Source organism: Vipera ursinii (assembly GCF_947247035.1).
Source record: "Vipera ursinii genome assembly, chromosome: 2".
Lineage (NCBI taxonomy): Eukaryota > Metazoa > Chordata > Lepidosauria > Squamata > Viperidae > Vipera > Vipera ursinii.
The window spans coordinates 173,969,235-173,992,576 of record NC_139513.1 but is presented as its reverse complement, the minus strand read 5'-3'; the positions used below and the strand labels follow the sequence as shown (position 1 = coordinate 173,992,576).

Sequence of the window (23,342 nt, the reverse complement as noted above, 5' to 3'; positions counted from 1 at the left end):
TGGCTCAAACCTATCGAGTCGGCTTTGAGGCCTAAGGATGGACTAGAACTCACAGTCTCCTGGTTTTTAGGCCAGCACCTTAATCACCTCACCAAACTATAAAGGAATTCTCAGATCCTGAAAAACAGGGTGGTAGTTTGCCAAACAGCACAAGATCTCCACATTTCTCCTTGATCATGAAATCAAGGTTTCATGTAACCAGCTCCCCAGTGCCATCAACAGATATCATCATCATCATCATCATCATCATCATCATCATCATCATCAGGGTCAAGGAATTCCTCTCCTAACAAACTAAGATATAAAGGGGATACAGGTAGTCCTCAACTTATGACCACAATTGAGCCCAGAATTTATCTTGTGAAGTGAGACATTTATTGTGAGTTTTGCCCCATTTTACAACATTTCTTGCCACAGTTGTTAAGTGAATCACTGCAGTTGATAAGTTAGTAACCTGTTAAGTGAATCTGTTAGTAACCTGTTAAGTGAATCTGGCTTCCCCATTGACTTTGCCTCTCACAAGGTTGCAAAAAGTGATCACATGACCCCAGGACATAGCAAAGGTCATAAATATAAACCAGTTGCTAAGCATCTGGTTCATTTGATCACATGACCATGGGGATGCTGCAAAGATTGTAATTATGGAAAACAGTCATAAGTCATACAGTGCTGTGGTAACTTTGAATGGTCACTAAATGAACTGTTGTAAGTCGAGGACTACCTGTACAAAGATATCCAATTGCCAATGTTCCTACACCTTACCTGCCTTTTCCTCTATCAGTAATCCTGGTTAGACCTGCACCTAATTCTTGGCCCATCAGCAATACATGCTACTCGCCCCTTCTTGAATGTAGGAACAGATGACATTGTTCTCCTACACTTACTCCCATTCTTTTGCAAATATAAGGTAAAGGTAAAGGTTCCCCCGCACATGCATGCTAGTCGTTTCCGACTCTAGGGGCCGGTGCTCATCTCCGTTTCAAAGCCGAAGAGCCAGCGCTTGTCCGAGGATGTCTCTGTGGTCATGTGGCTGGCATGACTTAGACGCCAAAGGTGCACGGAACGCTGTTACCTTCCTACCGGAGTGGTCCCTATTTTTCTACTTGCATTTTTCCGTGCTTTTGAACTGCTAGGTTGGCAGAAGCTGGGACGAGTAACAGGCGCTCACTCTGTTACGCGGCACTCGGGATTTGACCCGCCAAACTGCCGACCTTCCGATCGACAAGCTCAGCGTCCTAACCCACTGAGCCACCGCGTCCCCCACACCATTTTCTTCCCAACTTCAGTTCAAAAAGGGCAATTACTGTTTTCTGATCTGAGTCATCTTAAGCCCTCACACTGGGGGGATGGTGTCCTGTGCTTTGTTCTGCTTGGGAAGCAGCATTACTCCTGGGCAGTCTGGCTGCTATGTTGTTTGCCAATTGGCAATTGCTTTTCTTTAAATAATCTGCTTAGCCCAATGGTGGTCTGCTATGTTTATAAACCAATAACCATCCTCAATGCTAGAATCGTATCACTCCATTCAACCCTGACATTTCCCAGTGGGCACTCTTTGGATTTGTGCCCAAGCTGGATGAAGCCTACGCCCTTTGCTTTCCCTTCCTTTTCTTTTGTTTTTGACAACGTCTTCAAGTGATCGTGTAAGATAACTGCTGCTTTGTTTTTGTGAAACTGAACTATCCAGTTCTTCCTTGCATCAGATTTTCCAAGGGCCTATGTATGAAGGAAATGGGAAAGAAAGAAAAAACCCCACCACATTCATTATTGTATTGTTGGAATTGCAAGGATACCATGGGAGGGGGGAGAAAAATGAAAGCTATACACTAGCACCAAAGGAGGGATGAAGGCACCCAGATGTATAAATGTTTGGGAAAGGAAGGCAAAAGAGAGGGAATGAGTGAGAAGGGAACAATCTCTAAGAGGAAAAGGCAGGTATTGGTAGACCCAACCCCACCAGAGCTAGTCAGTGAAGTTTGCTTTCCCTGCATGGCTGGGAAGGGGAGCAGGCAGGGAATGACCAATCAAGCCATGGGATGCCAGGAGTCCAGAGTGAGCATCATCCTGGGTCCTTTGCCAGGTTGCTGCAATTTGGAAAAGAATTTCCGAAACTGGCCGGAGAAACAATCAAGAGAGATGAGAGACAATCAACTTGCACTGCAGGGTGGAACTGCCCTCTGTGAGGCTTCTTTGGGAGTGAGCAATTCTTATTGATTGGGCATTTGTCTTTTAAGCCTTCCTCTGTTGCTCTGGTCAAACATAATTGTCATCTGTACAGTCCCTGGAATTGCAGATATAGCTGTGACTTCCCAAACCCTTGTGCTTGCATCAGACTCAGGATTTGTAGGCCATCGTGACCATGTTGAAGTTCACACACCCTTGCCATATTTGACTCTGTCATACATGGGGCAACCTGGCCTTGGCCTCTCTTATCTGAAGACAGCAACAAGAATCATTCATTTATACACATAACAGGCAAGGTTCATTTATTACACAGAATTAGATTCTTTGAGATTTGGTGTACCATTACACACATTAAAAAATTACTACAACTCTATTGCATTCTCCCCAAAAAGCAATGTTATGTTCACTTAAAAGAAAGGATTGTTATTTGAAAATCTTCAGCATTAATTTCTATTAATGTAATAGAAATTAAATTAAAAGAGGTAAAAATACAATATGCTGGTGTAGGCTTTTACAGCTACCATCAATTTTAATATTCCCGGCCTTGCCTACAACTTTGATCCTTTTTTCATTTAGCTCACAGTTGGGTGTTTTTACTTTAAACATAGTCAGTTGTGGCTTTTTAATACCATCTTATGAAAGAATAAGAGCTTGCCATATTTTTTCAGATCCAACAAATGGATTACCTCTAATTCATAAGTTTACATTCTTTTTTTCTTTTCTTTTTCTTTTTTTTCATTTTTGCCCTAATAGTAGCATAAAATTTCTTTCTTGATCTTGCTGAGATGTGTCTGTTTTCATAATCACTTTGCTGCCATCTCATGTTCATCTGAATTTTTGCACTCCTGCTACTGTAGGATAGCTTTATCCAAATCCAATCAAGTACCTATTAAACTGTTTTTAATTTTCTCCATCATTTTAAATTCAGGTACAGCCCTGCTATTCATAGTAGATGGCGCTGGCAGATTTTCAAATAGAATAGTAATGAGGAGGAAAGTAAGTTTTACTCTGGTTTATGCTGATTTTGAAGAGGAGACAAGCTTATGAATAAAATTAAATGTCTTAAATCATCCAGGCATTAAAGCATGCCACACCCAGAGGGTGTTTTATTTACTTACTGTCACGCAAATGAATGAAGCTGGATCAGGGCTGTGCACTTATTCTAGAGAAGAAAGGGAATTGAGTAGAATTGAAATTTATGTAACAATTGAGCCAGTTGCGGCCTTTCCTGGATCAGGAGTCCCTGCGCTCAGTCATTCAGGCTCTAGTCATCTCTCATCTGGACTACTGCAATGGGGTCTACATGGGGTTACTCTTGAAGAGCATTTGGAAGTTACAGCTGGTGCAGAGTGCGGCAGCGCAGGCAATTTTGGGGACCTGAAGAACGGCCCTTGTAACATCACTCCTGCGTGAGCTGCATTGGCTGCCAGACTGCTTCTGGGTGCAATTCAGGGTGTTGTTAATCATCTTTAAAGTCCTTCATGGCATAGGTCCAGGCTAGTTGATGGATGATCGCAACCCACTGGGATTGGCCTGTCCCACCTGTGCTGGCATGTTGCAGACCTCATCAGCCCGATTATTCTGGTTGGTGAGGTCCAGGAGAAGGGCCTTCTCTGCCGTTGCAACTGTTCTCTGGAACATCTCCCCCCACCCCCAATGTGAGGTCAACCCCCAACCCTCCTGACCTTCCATAAGAGCCTAAAGACCTGGCTCTGCCAGTTAGCTCGAAGCCTCAATGGGGAAGCATCACGGTGGAGGTGGTTGATCGATTAACATTGAATCCCACCTCCACCCATCCTGCCCCTGCCCTCCCCATCTGCAACTGGATCATATTGATTGCAGGTACTAATTGCGTTTTTAATATATAAAAGGTAAAGTTTTCCTTGTTAGTCATGTCCGACTCTAGGGATGGTGCTCATCTCAGTTTCTTGGCTGAGGGAGCCAGGGTTGTCCGAAGACGTTTTCCATGGTCATGTGGCCAGCCTGGCTCCATGCCAAAAGTGCACAGAACGCTGTTACCTTCCCGCTGAAGAGGTAACTATTACTCTACTTGCACTTCCATGCTTTTGAACTGCTAGGTGGGCAAGGAATAGGTGTATATGTATATTCATATGTACATGTCTATGTGTATGTGTATATATGTATGCATATGTATATGTGTGTATATACATCTACATATAATTTTTATGATTGTGAGCTGTCCATTGTTACCTTGATGGTAACATGGGCAGCCAATAAAATAACTAACTAACTAAATAATTTAAGCATTCATTTTATTCTCCCTGTAATAAAAGACAACTGTTAAAAAAAAAGATTAGCTGAGTTGTGAAGAAGTTGTACGTCATTGGCTTTTCACTATAGTCCTTTCCAAAATCCAAATAATCTTCTTGTCAGAGAAAAATCTTCCTGTGTTTAGCCTGATACTGTTCACTATAAGCTGACTCACATTCATGGTATGTGATGACTTTCAACAAGATCATCAAACGTCCATGTGCCAGAATTGAAAAACAAAGAAACAGACAAAAAAATAATTCTGGCTTCCTGACATTTGATACAGGATTTGTCACTCGATAAGCCCCATTTTTAGCCATCTATGTTATGAGAAGCTTGCAAGTGTAAATGTCCAGATATAGACATTATTCCTATAATATATAGCATGTTGCTGCCGAAACAACAATATGACATGGAATCAAGCAGATGTTTTACACTGCAAGACAAAAAGAACTATCCATTGCAATGGGAACTGTTTAGGCTGTTGGTGATGTTTTCCTCCTCGTTTCTTGGTGCTGTTTTCCACTGAATGGCTGAATTTAGGCCATAGCCCAGAACAGTGAGGCTGGGACACCATCTTGGTAGGGGGAGATCTTAAGAAAACAGAGGAATGCAGTGCCCTTGTAGTGCATGACACCAGTCACTATCTGAAAGTCGCAAAGACAAAATCCAAAGAAAATTGTCTCCAGCCGGCATTGGGAACTGAGGAACGCTTTTCTGTAGCTTCTTAGTGATGATCCCTGCTGTAGCCGTACTCCTGCTGGTATGGTGGACGTTTTTCTACAGTTTGTAGCAACTACAGTAGCATTCATTTAGACATTGGTGGTTGAATTCAGGCAGGGCTGCAACTCTGAGGTTATTGCCGCTTGTGGCTGTTGCCGTTTCCAGAGATGGTATATCCTACATTTCTTCTTTCTACTGTAAAAAACCATTCCTCCCAAGAAAATAACAACCACAACCATTGCAAGTGTTCCCGTGACGATTGCAAAGATATTGGGCTGGTAAGCTGTGGAAGAAAAAGACAAAAGAGCTGAAAATCAAATGACTGAACATTCCAGAGAGCTGCAAGTGTATTAGGACTTCCCATCCCCCACCCCCTCGACAAACAAACACACCCCATAACTGTTCTGAAAAGGGAGTGGTTTAGCTTCCATAGCTAAGAAAAAAAATATATACAAATTGCAAAATGTACTGTAAATCAGTGTTTTTAACTCTCCAGATCTTTAAGATTTGTGGATTTCAACTCCCAGAATTACCCGGTCAGCCTGCTCTTCTTCCATAGTTTCCTGCTGAGTCTCAACCTATCTTGCTGTTTACTGTTTTTGTGCGTGCCTTCAAGTTGCTTTTGGCTCCAGGCAACGGCCTAGAGAAATCCCTGCAGATTTCATGGCAAGATTTTCAGAACTTGCTTGCAATTGCTTTCTTGCTAGGGCAGAGAGAGACGGAATGGCCTAAAGTCACCCCGGGTGACTTTGAGCTTAAAGCAAGATTAAAACTCACAGTCTCTTGATTTTTATCCTGGTACTTTAACCAACCTACCCTCTGTTTCCTATTAGACAAACTTAACTTCCAAAAACCTAGTCCCTTGTTGAGATTCCTCATGTTTTAAGAAATGTTCTGGGTTAAAAAAATGGGTTTATACTTCCAAATTCTAGAAGATATATCGGGAATGTTTTGGTGCATCTAAATACACACTCTCCAAGTTAACCATCTGCAAATGGATGCCTTCCTAAAATGTTAGCTGTATGTTCTCTTAATCCCTAGCCAATGGCAGAGACACTGAGGATGAGAATCAAAAGCTAACATATTTGTTTGGCATTAGGTCAGAAAATGGTGACTCAGAAAATCTCTTCTCTTTGGACTGTCATTTTCCCAACTTAACAACAGACGGAACAGGCTTCCTTTCATTTATTTGACCTCCTGGATTAGGGAGAGTCCCAGAATCATCCCTCAAGATCCTCCGATAACAGCAAATGTCTGCAAGCTTTTTTTTTAGAAGCCTTGCTCAAAAATAGATGGTGAGATGAAGCTGGGGAGCGTGAGGCCAAAATCACATTGTTGGATAAAACAGCCGTTTTGGAATTTATTTTTCAAATGGACAATAAGCTGTGCCTTTAATTTATTAATCAGTTTGTGAGATTATTGTTTTTATGAGCTAAAAGAGGCTCTCTTTAGTTACAGCTTACCATGCCTTTTTGAAGCTATATGCCATCTTTGAAACTCCTTTATTGTTAAACGACAAGGAAGAGGGTTGCTGGAAGCAGCCAAAAGAAGGAAGCATGGAGTACTTTTTTTTTTTAAATATAAGGATAAAAGTTGTGGCTTTTAATTTACTACTTTTAAAATAATCTGTGTGGTGGTGGAGGAGGAATTTATCTGATTTTCATGAACTCTGATTGGCCAGAAAAAGGGGGAAAAAAGGAGGGGGGACAAAAAATAAAGAAATAAAAAATAGGTTTTGACCACTAGAAGGAGCTGAAATTAAACAGGAAGATATTTAACTCGGAGCTGAAGTCTGTCATCAAAGAAATCTTCCAAAAATCAGAATACAGGAAATTAATTACCGGTATGTCATAAATCACCTAGGGTTTCAAGATACTAATAATACAAAGGAGATTAAAAAAGATTAACAACCCACTATAGAAAACTATCAACCACTGAGTCAACTCTACAAATGCTGGACAGCGCAAATAACCTAACTGTACCTTAGGAATATCTGACACCAGCTACTATTATGATGATGGTTTGAATATAATCCTCCCAGTGCAACTGAAATAAGAGTGTCAAGTAAACTCACAACTCTTATGAGGTCACGTTTGGGAGTTTTTCCTCATGGATATCAATAAGGTTGAGAATTCTTTGAGAAAAAAAAAAACATGATAGCCATCTTAGAGATGGAAACTTTATTCTATGAGGATTTGCTCCAGGTTAATCTACAGTGTATAACAAAACAACCTTGGGACATTTTTATGGATATAAATAAGGCTGAGAACTTCTTGAAGAAAAGAGACTTGATAGATACCCTTGAGAAGAAAAAGATTTCATTCTATGAAGATAAGCTGGAGGGAGTGACTTAAATACAATGATTTAATTAGTTAAGATAAAAATTTTTATATAAGCTTTGACATATGTATTGAAAAAAAGGTTTAGGTAGCTTTATATGTACATATCAATGCATATCAATGTATACATACAATTCATATATTTACAAATGTACGTATGCATGTAAATGTATGTCCTCTGTTTTTTGCCTTACTTTTTCTTTTTTATGTAATGTTGTGAAAGCCTTAATGTAGTTTTGTGTTTTAGGTTCTAGGTTTAAAATGAATAGGTTTCTTTTGTCGTTTTGTTTCATTTCGTTTTCCCTTTTATATATAATATTTGAGTATTGAGTCAAATGTTAACTATTTAGATTACCTTGCTAGGCCCCAAACATGGGGCAAATCTTTATTTCCTGTTTTCAGCCTTATCTCAAAGGCTATCGAACAGGCTGTAGTCACACCGGACAGTTCATATATTTGTGTAAATTACTAACAAAGAATTAAGGGAGACTAAGATGCATTTCTGACTCTTTAGTCTTCATCAGTCAGTCATACCCTTCTGAGATTCGAACCTGAGATTCGAACCTTTGAGTATTGTTTATAGTTAGTAAAATATCCAAATCAGGGAAAGTGTTTTCTCCCTTTCGGGTTAAACCCCCCCCAACCTATATAGAGGATTCCCTTAATATAAATTATGATAAAGATTAATGAGTCAATAGAGGTATATATTATTCCCCACAGCAAAGAATAACAGAGATGGTCAAATTGATTCTTTTGTCCAAAGAAGAGAATATATCTAATCTTGTTTCTATTTTGAAATTGCTTCCAGACTTTGTGCTTGCAACAAAAAAGAAAAATGAAATTTCGATTTTGTTTTTGCTAAATAGATAGGTTTTTTGGTATGGAAATGGTTTGTACATATTGTTCTGTAAAAGTACAAAGTTGTGATTGTAACGTTGGCATCTTCTACTGTGCTAAGGAGAGTCGGAGGTTGGTGCCTTTTTCTTTTCTTTTCCCTCTTAGCACTATCTTTTTTCTTTTCCCTTCCCCTTCTTCTAGTTTTCCATGACTTTTTTGAATTTCTCTTTGTATTTTATATTTTGAGAAAGCAGTAAAACTCATATTGATAAAAGAAAATGGTGACTCAAAGATATTGAAGTATTATTTGGGTGCATGAAACTCAGTTAATATCCACACATAAGGGAATCTCTTCACTAGTTCATAGTAGTAGATGCTTCCTTATCTATTAGAAACAATACCAGTCTTTCTGGATTGGAAGTGATACAAACAGCTGAGATGAGAGTTCCTATCACTTTCTTTGTCAAGTAACATTTTATTGGATTGCACTTCTAACTTGCATGTGACAAATAAACTTCAACATAGTGCTGGTTGAGTGGTAAAAGACCCCCAATTATTTTTGTTCTTTAGAGCAAGAGGCAAACTTACATTCAACGTGTATGGTCACATCTCTAACATCAAAGCCATACTGGTTGGTAGCATTACAGTGATAAATGCCATCATGCTCTCTCTGGACCAGCTGTGGTTCCCCAATGTTATAAGGCCTCCCATCTTTCCAGCACTGAACAGTTGGTGTGGGGTTTCCCAGGGCTGAACAGGCAAATGATGTTGTACTTCCCTCCTTCCAGGTCAATGCATGGGGACAGTTGGAATCATTTATTTGGGGACCATCTAGAATGGAAAAGAAAACATTAATTTCATTGGTAATAATGCTCAGTGTGACGCATCTTCATTTATTCTGCTGCACATTTGGTAAGCCTTTCAGAGTTCTAAATCTCTAGGAATATAACATGTATTTTTTTTTGCCCTTCAATGATCAGAATGACTTGGCAGATGAATTCCCTCCCATTATCCTCTTGCTGAGCAATCACTGCATGCTGCAGGAAATGTTCTTCATTGCCGGATGCTAAGATTTTGGCAGCATCCATGATCTGCATTTTAAAACCAGGGGAAGCACTGCCACCAGCGCTACATGTAATATTCACTGTTTGATTGACGACCGCTAATGAACTGCCAATCTGCAAGATGGGTTTTGGTAAAGCTGTGAGGGAATGCTGGACAGCGCAAATAACCTAACTGTACCTTAGGAATATCTGACACCAGCTACTATTATGATGATGGTTTGAATATAATCCTCCCAGTGCAACTGAAATAAGAGTGTCAAGTAAACTCACAACTCTTATGAGGTCACGTTTGGGAGTTTTTCCTCATGGATATCAATAAGGTTGAGAATTCTTTGAGAAATAAAAAGACATGATAGCCATCTTAGAGATGGAAACTTTACTCTATGAGGATTTGCTCCAGGTTAATCTACAATGTATAACAAAACAACCTTGGGACATTTTTATGGATATAAATAAGGCTGAGAACTTCTTGAAAAAAAGAGACTTGATAGATACCCTTGAGAAGAAAAAGATTTCATTCTATGAAGATAAGCTGGAGGGAGTGACTTAAATACAATGATTTAATTAGTTAAGATAGAAATTTTTATATAAGCTTTGACATATGTATTGAAAAAAAGGTTTAGGTAGCTTTATATGTACATATCAATGCATGTCAATGTATACATACAATTCATATATTTACAAACGTACGTATGCATGTAAATGTATGTCCTCTGTTTTTTGCCTTACTTTTTCTTTTTTATGTAATGTTGTGAAAGCCTTAATGTAGTTTTGTGTTTTAGGTTCTAGGTTTAAAATGAATAGGTTTCTTTTGTTGTTTTGTTTCATTTCGTTTTCCCTTTTATATATAATATTTGAGTATTGAGTCAAATGTTAACTATTTAGATTATCTTGCTAGGCCCCAAACATGGGGCAAATCTTTATTTCCTGTTTTCAGCCTTATCTCAAAGGCTATCGAACAGGCTGTAGTCACACCGGACAGTTCATATATTTGTGTAAATTACTAACAAAGAATTAAGGGAGACTAAGATGCATTTCTGACTCTTTAGTCTTCATCAGTCAGTCATACCCTTCTGAGATTCGAACCTGAGATTCGAACCTTTGAGTATTGTTTATAGTTAGTAAAATATCCAAATCAGGGAAAGTGTTTTCTCCCTTTCGGGTTAAACCCCCCCCCAACTTATATAGAGGATTCCCTTAATATAAATTATGATAAAGATTAATGAGTCAATAGAGGTATGTATTATTCCCCACAGCAAAGAATAACAGAGGTGGTCAAATTGATTCTTTTGTCCAAAGAAGAGAATATATCTAATCTTGTTTCTATTTTGAAATTGCTTCCAGACTTTGTGCTTGCAACGAAAAAGAAAAATGAAATTTCGATTTTGTTTTTGCTAAATAGATAGGTTTTTTGGTATGGAAATGGTTTGTACATATTGTTCTGTAAAAGTACAAAGTTGTGATTGTAACGTTGGCATCTTCTACTGTGCTAAGGAGAGTCGGAAGTTGGTGCCTTTTTCTTTTCTTTTCCCTCTTAGCACTATCTTTTTTCTTTTTCCCTTCCCCTTCTTCTAGTTTTCCATGACTTTTTTGAATTTCTCTTTGTATTTTATATTTTGAGAAAGCAGTAAAACTCATATTGATAAAAGAAAATGGTGACTCAAAGATATTGAAGTATTATTTGGGTGCATGAAACTCAGTTAATATCCACACATAAGGGAATCTCTTCACTAGTTCATAGCTTCCTTATCTATTAGAAACAATACCAGTCTTTCTGGATTGGAAGTGATACAAACAGCTGAGATGAGAGTTCCTATCACTTTCTTTGTCAAGTAACATTTTATTGGATTGCACTTCTAACTTGCATGTGACAAATAAACTTCAACATAGTGCTGGTTGAGTGGTAAAAGACCCCCAATTATTTTTGTTCTTTAGAGCAAGAGGCAAACTTACATTCAACGTGTATGGTCACATCTCTAACATCAAAGCCATACTGGTTGGTAGCATTACAGTGATAAATGCCATCATGCTCTCTCTGGACCAGCTGTGGTTCCCCAATGTTATAAGGCCTCCCATCTTTCCAGCACTGAACAGTTGGTGTGGGGTTTCCCAGGGCTGAACAGGCAAATGATGTTGTACTTCCCTCCTTCCAGGTCAATGCATGGGGACAGTTGGAATCATTTATTTGGGGACCATCTAGAATGGAAAAGAAAACGTTAATTTCATTGGTAATAATGCTCAGTGTGACGCATCTTCATTTATTCTGCTGCACATTTGGTAAGCCTTTCAGAGTTCTAAATCTCTAGGAATATAACATTTTTTTTGCCTACTCACAGAAGACGGTGAGATTTTGGGATATGTTTCTTTCCTTGATGTGCCCTTCAATGATCAGGATGACTTGGCAGATGAATTCCCTCCCATTATCCTCTTGCTGAGCAATCACTGCATGCTGCAGGAAATGTTCTTCCTTGTTGCCGGATGCTAAGATTTTGGCAGCATCCATGATCTGCATTTTAAAACCAGGGGAAGCACTGCCACCAGCGCTACATGTAATATTCACTGTTTGATTGACGACCGCTAATGAACTGCCAATCTGCAAGATGGGTTTTGGTAAAGCTGTGAGGGAATAGAGCAGAGCAGGGATTATGCATCTAGATGGACTGACTCAGGTGAGCTAACTTAATTATAAAAATTGCTCATCAAGGCCTTCTTAATCTTGTTTTTTTCCTTTCATAAATGAAGGCAAATATATGTGTCCCAGGATCCAATCTGGGTCAGTCACCAGGACCAGAGATTTAGTTTTCCAAGCTTTTGGATTCATGCTGGAACCCATCCTCAGGGAACTTCTCTCTAGCAGAGTATGCTTTTGGAGTATGTAATCTCGGAAACTCTGTTCTACTGCTTCCAAAATATTTTTGATCTACGCCAGGTTGTGCCACGTAGTTGGTGTTGTACCTTGTTTCTTCCTTTTTCTCTCCACCGGGTTGTGCAGGCATCTTGTAACAAATGGGTACCCATGTATCCAAAACGTTTCAGAAGCAGTAGAATGCAGCTTCCGAGGTCTGCAAATGGGCATCACACATTGCCCAGAGGCTACCGTAGGAGGACAAATTATGCATTGTAAAGATCGCTTGGAGGTGGGAGATGCTCCCTATGTAATCTACCAGATCCCCTGCATGGATTGCCCCTATGACTATGTAGAGCAGATAGGGAGGAAGCTAACCACCAAATTGCAAGAACACGACCAAGTGGTCAGACGAGGAGACCCAAAATCATTGGTAGCCTCACATTGCAACGAATAAGGACATACTTCCAATTTCGCAGCTACTAAGATGTTGGACAAGCAGGTATAAAAACAGCCAGGAAAGTGACTGAAGCTTGAGAAACTGGGTCCCTCATCAGTCAGCAGGAGTACTGATTTACCACCAGCTTATCAAGTACTTAGGAGGTGAAGGCTTGGCAGCACAAGGAAACAACATCCAACGACTTAATAGCCGGCCATCAACATTCCAATCAGCAACTAAAAAGCCACGCAAAACCAGGCACCATATAAATACCACACACAGAATAGCCCAAAGCACACTCATCTGTTAGAGAGAAGTTCTCTGATGGGCTGCAAGCACAAGTCTGAAAGCTTGGAAGACTAAACCTTTACTCCTGGTGACTGACTCAAACTGGGTCCTTTTTTCCTTTCTTTCAATCCATCAGTAAATATAGACAGAATGAATGTGATGTTGGAGCAGGATAAGAGAGACTAGTGATCAAAGGCATCCTAGCTATGAAAGTTTACTAAGTGACTTTGGCTCTTTGCTCTTTCTCAGCCAAACATACATCACAGGATTCTTGTTGTGAGCCAAAACTATAGTTTGGATTCAGGACTGTATTTTAGAAGAACATATGTATGAGTGATTCACAAGAAGGAAATAAGGTTAGAATGGCATTTTTTCTCCATTTCCCCATGCTCTTTTCTGTTATATATTTGGTTAACTCAGATTGATCCCTCTAAACTCTTCTTTATGTATCAACATGTATTACAATAACCTGATGCTTGGGTATAGAAATAGACCAGCAAATAAATGGTGTATTTACTTCATTTACTACTTTCATCGTGTGAAAGTTGTCACTAAAACCAATTTAAAACTTAAAAATCAGAAACCAGAATAGATTATTCCTAGGGTTTGGTTTTGTTTTATGACAAATACATAGAAAAATATTTTAAATATTGGCTCTGCTATATTACCATACTTATGTAAATGTAAACTGTAAAACCAAGGTTGAAGTTAGATCTTTGTGGAATGCAGGGACACTGTTAGCTGGAAACATGAGAAAAAACGTCTTTGATGGAAGCTACGCTTCTCAGTCATTTGGAATCAGCTTTCCCAAACCCTGGCACTATATTTCATGCTTCATTCAATCCAATGGTTTACATTAGATCCAAGTTCTGGATGTATTTAATTTGAATAGGAGTGTTTAGTTTGGTTCACCCTTTAATAGTTGCTCTTCAGTCTCTTTTTTTAATTAAAGAGTTTTACAAAAACAAAATTTTACAATATATCCCCAAATCCCTCCCACCCCAAACCCACCCACTTCCCCCCCCCCACTTCCCAGAGCTAAATACAGGATTATAGGATTAATCCTGTAATCCTGTAGTTGCTCTTCAGTCTCAATGAAAATACAACTGGGATAAATGTTTTATTCCTTCAATTCCATTCGTTTCAAAGAGGACTCACTTCAGCTACTTAAACTATCTAATATTTTACTGAAATTTTGTTTTTCAACATAAGCCAGTATAACTTATAACAGATGGAAGGAAACTCTTCTAAATCTGTCTGTGTTAATAATGACAGAAAGACTGATCCAAACCATTACTGAAGTTTTGCTTTTCAAAATAAAATCAATCTAACTTCTAACTTCTTCTAGGTTTGTTCAAATAGATGGAAGAAAACTCTTGTAAATCTGCCTGTGTTAGTAATTACAAATAGGAGACTCACCAAACACATTCACCATCTTCGTCACGATTTTGGTCACTGGTCCCAGAGAGACCTTGCAGATCAACTCTTGATCTCCAACTGAGAAAGAGCCTATCACAGCCTCGGCACTTGCCAAGCCTCCCATCACAGTGGTGCTGAAGTTCAGGGACTTCCCTGCAAACCACAGATCAAATATGGCCTCATTGGCTGGGGAAATCTTAGGTGTATCACACGTCACTTTCATTGGGGTCCCAGCTTCTAAGAACAGGCCAGCATGGAGCAGGGGAACATCTGCAAAATCTACCAAGAAAGTAAGAGAAATCATGTCAGTTATTGCAAGAAGAAATCACAGTCACAATAGTACTCTCTCCCTCTAGCCCCTCAGAGGGTGACTGTTGAAGTACCTTAGAGGACTTCAGATCTACACAAACATAAATCAGAACAGTGGGATCAGCATAAATGACCAGGCCAAATTTTAGAGGAAGTCCAACAATATTTTTCAATAAACCCAGATGATAAAAAAAATCTCCAAACACCCTTAGGCGTGCATTTTAAGAGAAGCAACTTTAAAATTAAAGCTTATAAACAATATCCAAACAAGGGATTGAAGCAATGACAGAGATCTCACCAAAACTTTCTAATGTTATGTTGCGGGAGGTGTTTTTCACGAGTGGTCCACTTGGATTCAGATCTAGAGATGTTTGGCAGGTGACTGTCTTGTTGTGGTCATTTTGCTGAGCTGTTATGTTATGGTTCACCACAACATCATCAAATTCAGGGTCAGAATGATCCTCAAAGGTCTTTACCAGAAGTTCTTCTTCCCCTTTCAACAAGGTCACAGTGAGGTTCCGGATGGGGGCTACACCAGAAACCCGGCATGTCAAGTTATACAGCTTGCCCACCTCCATCTTTGGAACTGTATCCAATTCAATATGGCTTGGAGGTTCTGGAAGAGAATAAAAAATTTCTAAATCAAATTCTTTGAATGGATCAAGGTAATGGTTTTATACTATTTTATACCAGCCACTGTAACTTTGAGATGTGTGGACTTCACTTTCTAGAATTCTTAGTAAAGGCCATATTGGTTTGAGAATTCTGGAGGTTGAAGTCCAACCCTCTTAAAGTTCTCCAGTTTGGGTAACACTAGAGCATAATTGACACAATCCAGCAAGTGACTTACTATAAATAATGATGTTTGCCTTTGGAGATTTCTTCTGTCCAGTCTTACAGTCAGCGTAGCACAAAGGGCTGGCTGGCCAATAGTTCACATTGCTGAGACGAAAGGTTTTCCAATTGGATCCATTTTCAATGGAAACCTTTGTATAGGGAGACTCAATGCCAACATTTTCACAAGTGCTTGTGCAATTCAGGTCAAGAGAGCCTCCAAATTCCACCACAGGATTTGAAGGCCAAATTTTCACATACTCTTCTTCCGCAGTTCCTGAAATTAAAACAAGACACAGCTGGTGCAAAAATGAACTGAAACAGATGAGTAGAGGAAAAGTTAGAAATTAATACTGAATAATAGGAAGCCCAGTGTGTTCTAGTTCAGATGTGGACCTTCAATAGGGACAAACTTGCAAACTTACTGTAAAATATTTATTTGGAAATAAATTCAAACTGTTCTTTATATGCCACTCCAATCGTATCTGACTCCAGATTGCTTACACAGACCCGCAAACAGTAATAAAATTAAAAACCCAACTATACATGACTTACTGAAGCCCTGAGGAATATCCACAGCCCATGTCTGCAATCAACATCAATGAAAGAAGAAACAAACCCCAAGACCCCAAAACCTCTTGAAATAACCAAATCTTAATAGCTCTACAGAAAGATAACGGAGTTGTGGACCATCAGATATCAGGCTAGGGAAGTTGTCCTAGAAAATTCAGATGGTGACTGAGACAGCCCAACAACATGACCCCTGCAGAGGCCATTCCTTAAAGGTTGGGAATGGTTTTGTCCAGATCTAAAAGGACAAGCAAAGATTTCAGGGAGAAGATAGACCCACAGATATCCAGATGGTGAAAAATGGAGGCTTTGAAAAGCCAGCCCTTTGAGTTGCAGTTGGAGACTAATGTAGCTCCCAAAGTTATTGAGACCTATAGCTGTCAAGCAAAAAGCAAAAAGCCTTTAGTTTTAGATCCATCATTGGCTTGCACTAAACAAATGTCGAAAGTCACAATATCCTTTGCATATACTGTATATCTAAGATTTAATGTAGTGCACATCTAGATATGAGATTCAAGGTACTAGTAATGGTGTTTAAGGCCCTACATGGCAGGGGTCCGGAGTACCTTAGGGAACACCTGCTGCCGGCATCAACTTCCCTTCGCCCTGTGCGTTCCCACAGAGAGGGCCTCCTCAGGGTGCCACCGATCAGAGAATGTCGATTGGTGGCCCCCAGGGGGAGATCCTTCTCTGTGGGCGCCCCAGAGCTATGGAATCAGTTACAGGTTGAGCTCCGGATGGCGCCCGATCTTCGCTCCTTCCGCCGTGATCTAAAGACATTCTTATTTGAACAAGCTGGCCTGGCCTGATGGGGGATTGGTGGGGGTTTTACTGTTATTTTAATATTTGTATTTACTGTTTTTAGTGGGCATATATTTAATTCTTTTTTAACTTTTGTAACTTTGTATTTTTTATTCTTGCCCTGTTCACCGCCCTGAGTCCTTCGGGAGAAGGGCGGTATATAAATAAAATTATTATTATTATTATTATTATTATTATTATTATTATTATTATTATTATTATTATTATTTATTATATAGTTGAATTCCAACATACTGTGTTATCTACTCCTTATGGCACATTTCAAGTCTCAATTATTTTTATTTTTGAAGATAATTTAGATGAGATATGCAACAGTTTTAATTTTTTTACCATGCAATCATGGTAAATTCACTGACTTTGAATAAAAATATCCCAGTTCATGGGAGAAGGTTTTTTAACCTCTCCTTGCTGAAGCAAACACATTTTGTTAAATAGCAAAAGAAAGATATACCATTTTTTCCACAGATAGTCCACTAATATGGGAATAGTATGAATTACTCTTAAAGTACTTATTTTGTTGTTAGCTGCGAAGTCATGTCCGACCCATCGCGACCCTATGGACAACGTTCCTCCAGGCCTTCCTGTCCTCTACCTCTACTTATTTTACTACTAGCCTATCACCCCAGGAAGAAAAAGATGCATGCATCACTACATGGTAAAATTGAACTAGAAGTAAAAAAAAATCCAAAAGTGCTCAAGGATTCTGTTGCAAATTTTTTAGGAAATATATCATGCTTTTAGGTTTACTAACCTAGTGTTGAACCAATTGTATTCTTTGGACAAGGAATATTGTTTAAAAAATGTAAAAAATTTGTTGGGAACAGGGAGAAAAACCTATGAAATGAATGGCTTCTTATATTTGTAACAAAGTAAAATGATATATTTAATGAAAAGTTCTTCACGAGCAAAATAGATCAATTATAATAAAATTAATTATTAATGTTTAGAATGTTACAAAATTTATGTACAACTGGCAAATATATAAATAATTTTAAAATTTAATAAATCTTCCAGAAATTTCAAATATACATTTAAGTGTTTTGACTCCACACCTAATGTTATAGAAAATCAGTGACATTCCAGATACGTTTTATCAGCTCTTGGAACATATCAGATTAGCCCTATGGGATATTTTTTTATTTTTTTTTTATTTTAATCCCATTTATATCCCGCCCTTCTCCGAAGACTCAGGGCGGCTTACAATCTAAGCACAAATCAAATGTGCTTAGCAATAGCCTTCATTCTATGTATATGCCTGCTTATTAGGGCTTTCACACACACACACCCAAGCGGCATTATTACAAAGTCAGCTTATTGCCCCCAACAATCTGGGTCCTCATTTTACCTACCTTGGAAGGATGGAAGGCTGAGTCAACCTTGAGCCTGGTGGGATGCGAACCTGCAATAATTGCAGGCAGCTGGTGTTACTTAAGGAGGCATTAGCCCACTGCTCCACCAAGGCTCACCAAGGCTCCACCAAGGGATAACCCATATGGAATTGGTACCCCTTATATTACAGACACTTTACAAAAATAAAGCCCTCCCGGCTTCTTTCTATGAAGCTTTTATCTCTGTAATTTGGAAGGTTCCTCCCTAGTATAATAATTACTGCCTACTTTCTTTGCTAAATATTGTTCCTAAGATTTTAACAGTTATTTTGGTGAGAAGATTACTGAAGGCACTACCAAAAATAACACAATAGGGTTTCATAAAAGGACATCAAACTATAAAAAATATCTTGTTGCTATAATAGCCCTGAACTCTGAAACACACAAAAGTATTAACTTTGCTGGCTGCAGAAAAAAAAATTCCAATAAGGTGAAAAGTAAGTTTTTGGATCAAAAGTTGGCTTAGAGTCCAACATGACAACAGAGAGTTGTTGTTTTTTTTAATTAGCAGCAACTATTCAACCAAGTGTGAGGAGAAGACCAGGATCCCAGACACTTAGCATACCTTAAAAAGACCAGGAATGAAGTGCACAAAGCTGGACTGTCATAGAAAATTGTTCCAATACATACCTCACCCACGTGGAATCATAAATGGAGAAAATTCCTAACCTTAAACAACTTGAAATCAGGGGATCTAGTGGGGTTCTTTCTCTGTTAATGACTAAGAGCTTTGGGCGAGATTCTACTTTTGGTGCCCCAGATTGTGGATTGTCATCTCCCAGTCACTCTTAGACAGGGCTTCCTGATGTCAGCTTTCTGACATTATTAAGGTGTCCATTGAAGTCCCATGTTTTCATTTATGTCTTCCCTGTGTGAATGGTGGAGATTGGTGGTGTACTGATTTTTTCAATCTCACATCTATTTTCATATATGTTTTATTCTTACAATTTACAGATGATTCTTTTTCAATTTCTTCATATAGTACTTGGGGATATTAATTGGAAATGGGAAACAAAGATTATAAACCAAGAAATAAATGTTGAAGCAATATTACTAGCAATCTGCTTCTCTGTGGGAACGCCAGCCCTGTGGAACCAGCTCCCCCCTGAGCTTCGGATGGCCCCAGATCTCCAGTCCTTTCGCCGCGGCCTCAAAACACTCCTTTTCCACCTGGCTGACCTGGACTGACAGGCATTTTAATTATGTTTACAATTTTTTAACTCTAATCTTTAATTTATTTCAATTTTTAATTTTAATTTACTGTACAGAGACCTTTAATTTTTGTTGTTGTTAGCCGCCCTGAGTCCCTCGGGAGATAGGGCAGGATATAAGTCCCATTAATAAATAAATAAATAAATAAATCTTGATTTTCTCTGAGTTTATAGATCCAACATACTAGTACTTTATACTTTCAAAATGTTGCAGTTGTGTAGTCTTATAATATATGGTCTCTCCTTTATGGTTTAAAGTCCTATTTTGGATTAAACCATAAATTATAATCATCTTTGAGATTATAATGAAAAGCATACATTTATTTGACTGATGCATACAGTAATAAACTATAAAGGAGAATGGAAAGATTAAGTTGCTCCTATTCTGTGCTTCAATAACTTAAAACCCATGATTGTGCAACTCATGATTCATAAACTGCAAGCAGGAAATCTGCCTCGTAACAGTAGATTTCGGTAGAACTGTTTTTGTCGCCCATCACCATGTGATGGATGCCTCAATATTTTTCCTAACCATTTGTGCTAGCAAATAATGACGATGGAAATCTACAATTAGATCCCTCACTTTTTTTGCAATGAGAATGATAGAAAATAAGGTGTGAGGACTGGTTCAAATTTCAAAAAGAGAAAACTTAAAATTAATAGGAGTCCTCATGATATCCTCTTCCTGACTTCCATCAAACAACCAGTAACATTGAGTAAGCAGCTCAGACTTTGGGGACACGGACCATTGGAGATGGAACTGTCAATCAAAGCATGGCAATGGAAAGCACCTCTCATAGAACTGGATTTTTTACACTGATGCCTTAACTATTACATCAAACTGGTGCTCTAAGTAGCTTAGTAGGGGATTTTATTATTTATTACAACGTAAATGGATAATAGCCTTCTCCTGAATACCTTCCATCATACAAAATAATGAGAATTAGCATTGCAAAGTAATCAGTTGAAATCTGATCCCAAGTATTAATCCAATGGCTTGGATTTCCCGACAATTTCTGTTTAATGGGCCATAGACTTTCAGTGGAGAAAAATTACATTGGCCTAGGATGTTCTGGAGCAACAATTTGAGGAAATGATTGTTCAGCTCCCCCTTGACTTCCAACATTTGCCTAAATCAGGGGTAGGCAACCTTGGCTCTTTTATGACTCGTGGACTTCAACTCCCAGAATTCCTGAGCCAGCGTGGAATTTAAGTACACGAGTCATAAAAGAGCCAAGGTTGCCTACCCCTGGCTTAAATAAACAGAATGAATCTGCCAGTGCCTGGCTACATCTCGTCACAAAGTAGTTTCCAATGTTTTTCCTTTCAGGTCTTGCCCAGCTGGACTTGATCAGAATTTTGATAACATTCTTAAAGCAGACACAAATCAATTGGAAAGTAAGGTGCAAGCATATTACAGTGGGAGAGGTTTAACCTTTTGTTTATTTGCTTTAAAAGATCAAACAAATGTTAAGAATAAATGCAATAAGGCTTCTGGTTCGTGCGCGTGGCGCTTCCGGACATTCAGGAACAGTCTGCTTCCTGCCGTCCATTTCTTGCTTTTTTGGAGCACCCTGAAAAGGGTCAAAAATCGCCCTGGAGGGACAATTACCAAGAGAAGGACTTCCCTGCGACCGCAGAAGGGCAGCAGCCCTCTGCTGGAATCCGGGATCATCTCCTTTGGCCCAAAGAAGAAGAGACTGGCCAGAAAGATGGCCGATCACTAAGCCACTCCCTGCCGAAAGTCAAAAGCACTACCTAGCACTAAGAAGCAATCTGGAGGACCTGGGTGAGCTTTTACCTTTCCTATTCCCTTAACCATCTTCCAGTGGGACTTTCCTGAAAATCTCCTTCCCCATTTTTTTAGAAAATGGCGAATATCTACTTTGGGAACAAATCTTAAAGGCTCAAAGCTACAAAAGAAATTCAATTAACTCAGCAAAGAATTTAAGTAATTTTATCTGTATTTACTAAAAAGCTTCTATTTGTTGTTGGGGATCCACTATCCTATCTTGTCTCTAGGCTGTGAATTAAAGAAAAAAATTTGGACTACTCCTACAAAAGTTCTATATTAATTTGGGGGGGAAAAAAGAAAAAGGAAAAAAAATTCTTACATTGCATGTTATATGTTATTGATGACATCTTGTGGCGTAACCTGGTACAGCAAGTAAATTTCCTTTTTCTGTTGTGAGAGCTGATTGAATAACAGAGCTGTCCTTGAAACAATGCTTAAAGATAAGTGTGGGAACACATGGCACTGAATACAACTCTTCAGGAGGTGGAAAATCTTTGACTATTATTAAAACAGCCTCCATGGAAGATTTAACTGCAAACAACAATGACATGGATGAATGCATCCCACCACTTGATTATAAACTGATACTGGACATGATCTTGGCAATGACAGAGCAAATTAAAGCCAAACTGCAAGAAAAATCTGACAACTTAAAGCCACCAAATCAAATTCTGACTGTAAATGAGGAAAAGATAACCCAAAACCAAATAGAAGAAGTGGAAACTAACACTAAAATAGGAGATTTCAAAGAACAACAAAAGCAACCTACAGAAAACCTTAAAGTCCAAACTCTAATGGCAACTACAAAACTTACAAGCCAAAAACCAACAGCACCTGAAGAAAGCAACACCAAGAGTGAAGACCCTAAAGGCCTTCAAATATACTATATTGAGAATTCAATTAATCAAATGACAACCATAAGACAAGCTACTACTTTCTACCTAACCCAGATAGAATTGGAAGAACAAAAAGATTTGACTGATTTAATGACAACTATATTATATCAACCACCAAAGACTGAATTACCAAAGCAAAAATACAGTGGTTACAAAGGGGACATTTTCCTTGCAAAACTGACATTTGGACACGCTCCCTGGATTCAAATAAGGGTTATAGGAAGAAAGGAAGATACATTTGAGAATTTAAAGATGCCAAGAGGGAAGCATGATTGGCACAAAAGGAAGGCAACAGTTAGATTTAACTGAACTTGTTTCTTTTTTGGGATTCCTAAAGATAGACTATAAAAATATCTTTCTATGGATTAAGGGGAATCTCTAAAAAATATCACTGATTTTACATTTAGCTTTTAGATCTGTAAAGGAAAACAAAAGTAAGCTTTTAGAATATAACTCCAAACTATATTATAGAATTTGGAACGACATATCAAAAGAAACTATTTTAATAATTGAGGTACGGTCAAGATGACTTGTGGAATATTCAGTGGTTACTTTTGAACCATAGTATAGAATCTAGAATTTTATATATAAAAGATAGCATTTTAATAATGGTTGAACGGTTAAGGCAAAAAATATATTGCTAATAACTAGTGATTTGTTAAGATGAAAACTAGACTTTAATGGTAAAACATAAGAATGTTTTGTAATGAACAATATAAGTTTTGTAGACAAAAGAATTATTCTTTATTGAAATAGGGAATTGTGGGTTACCCAAAATTAAGCTTTTTCCTATATACTATAGGCTATTCTAGAATATCTTATTGCAATTAGATAAAATTTAAAAACAGGATATTGATATGTATTAGTGAAAATATATTTTAAATTTTGTTGATTGACTAGGTTATAACTAGAAGTGTACTAACTTGCTTATTTTGACTATGTAATCACTAAGGGAATCAGAGAGGGTATCTCTGTTGATGTAACCTGAACTATTTACAACTGGTTATTTTTTATTTTAACTACCCAACCACCATATTGTTTCATAAATACATGTTTATATAAATATTAAAAAATAAATAAAATTTGTATGTATATATAAAAGAATAAAGGC

General features: G+C 38.3%; 1 protein-coding gene across 2 annotated transcripts in view; it reads right to left on the bottom strand.

The window, feature by feature from the left end:
• Positions 1 to 4,443: 4,443 nt before the first annotated feature.
• The window catches only part of LOC310635085 (intercellular adhesion molecule 5-like), a 40,493-nt gene continuing 21,594 nt past the window's right edge, over positions 4,444 to 23,342 (bottom strand). The window contains exons 2-8 of one of the 2 annotated variants that reach the window (XM_083353702.1): positions 15,566 to 15,826; positions 15,014 to 15,331; positions 14,407 to 14,685; positions 11,750 to 12,031; positions 11,369 to 11,611; positions 8,940 to 9,182; positions 4,444 to 5,458 (exon numbers count right to left, since the gene is read on the bottom strand). In XM_083353702.1, the coding sequence (XP_083209828.1) occupies positions 5,265 to 5,458; positions 8,940 to 9,182; positions 11,369 to 11,611; positions 11,750 to 12,031; positions 14,407 to 14,685; positions 15,014 to 15,331; positions 15,566 to 15,826 (1,820 nt within the window). In that variant the 3' untranslated portion in view covers positions 4,444 to 5,264. The remainder of the gene's footprint in view (positions 5,459 to 8,939; positions 9,183 to 11,368; positions 11,612 to 11,749; positions 12,032 to 14,406; positions 14,686 to 15,013; positions 15,332 to 15,565; positions 15,827 to 23,342) is intronic. The other variant, XM_083353701.1, reaches the window with a different exon arrangement.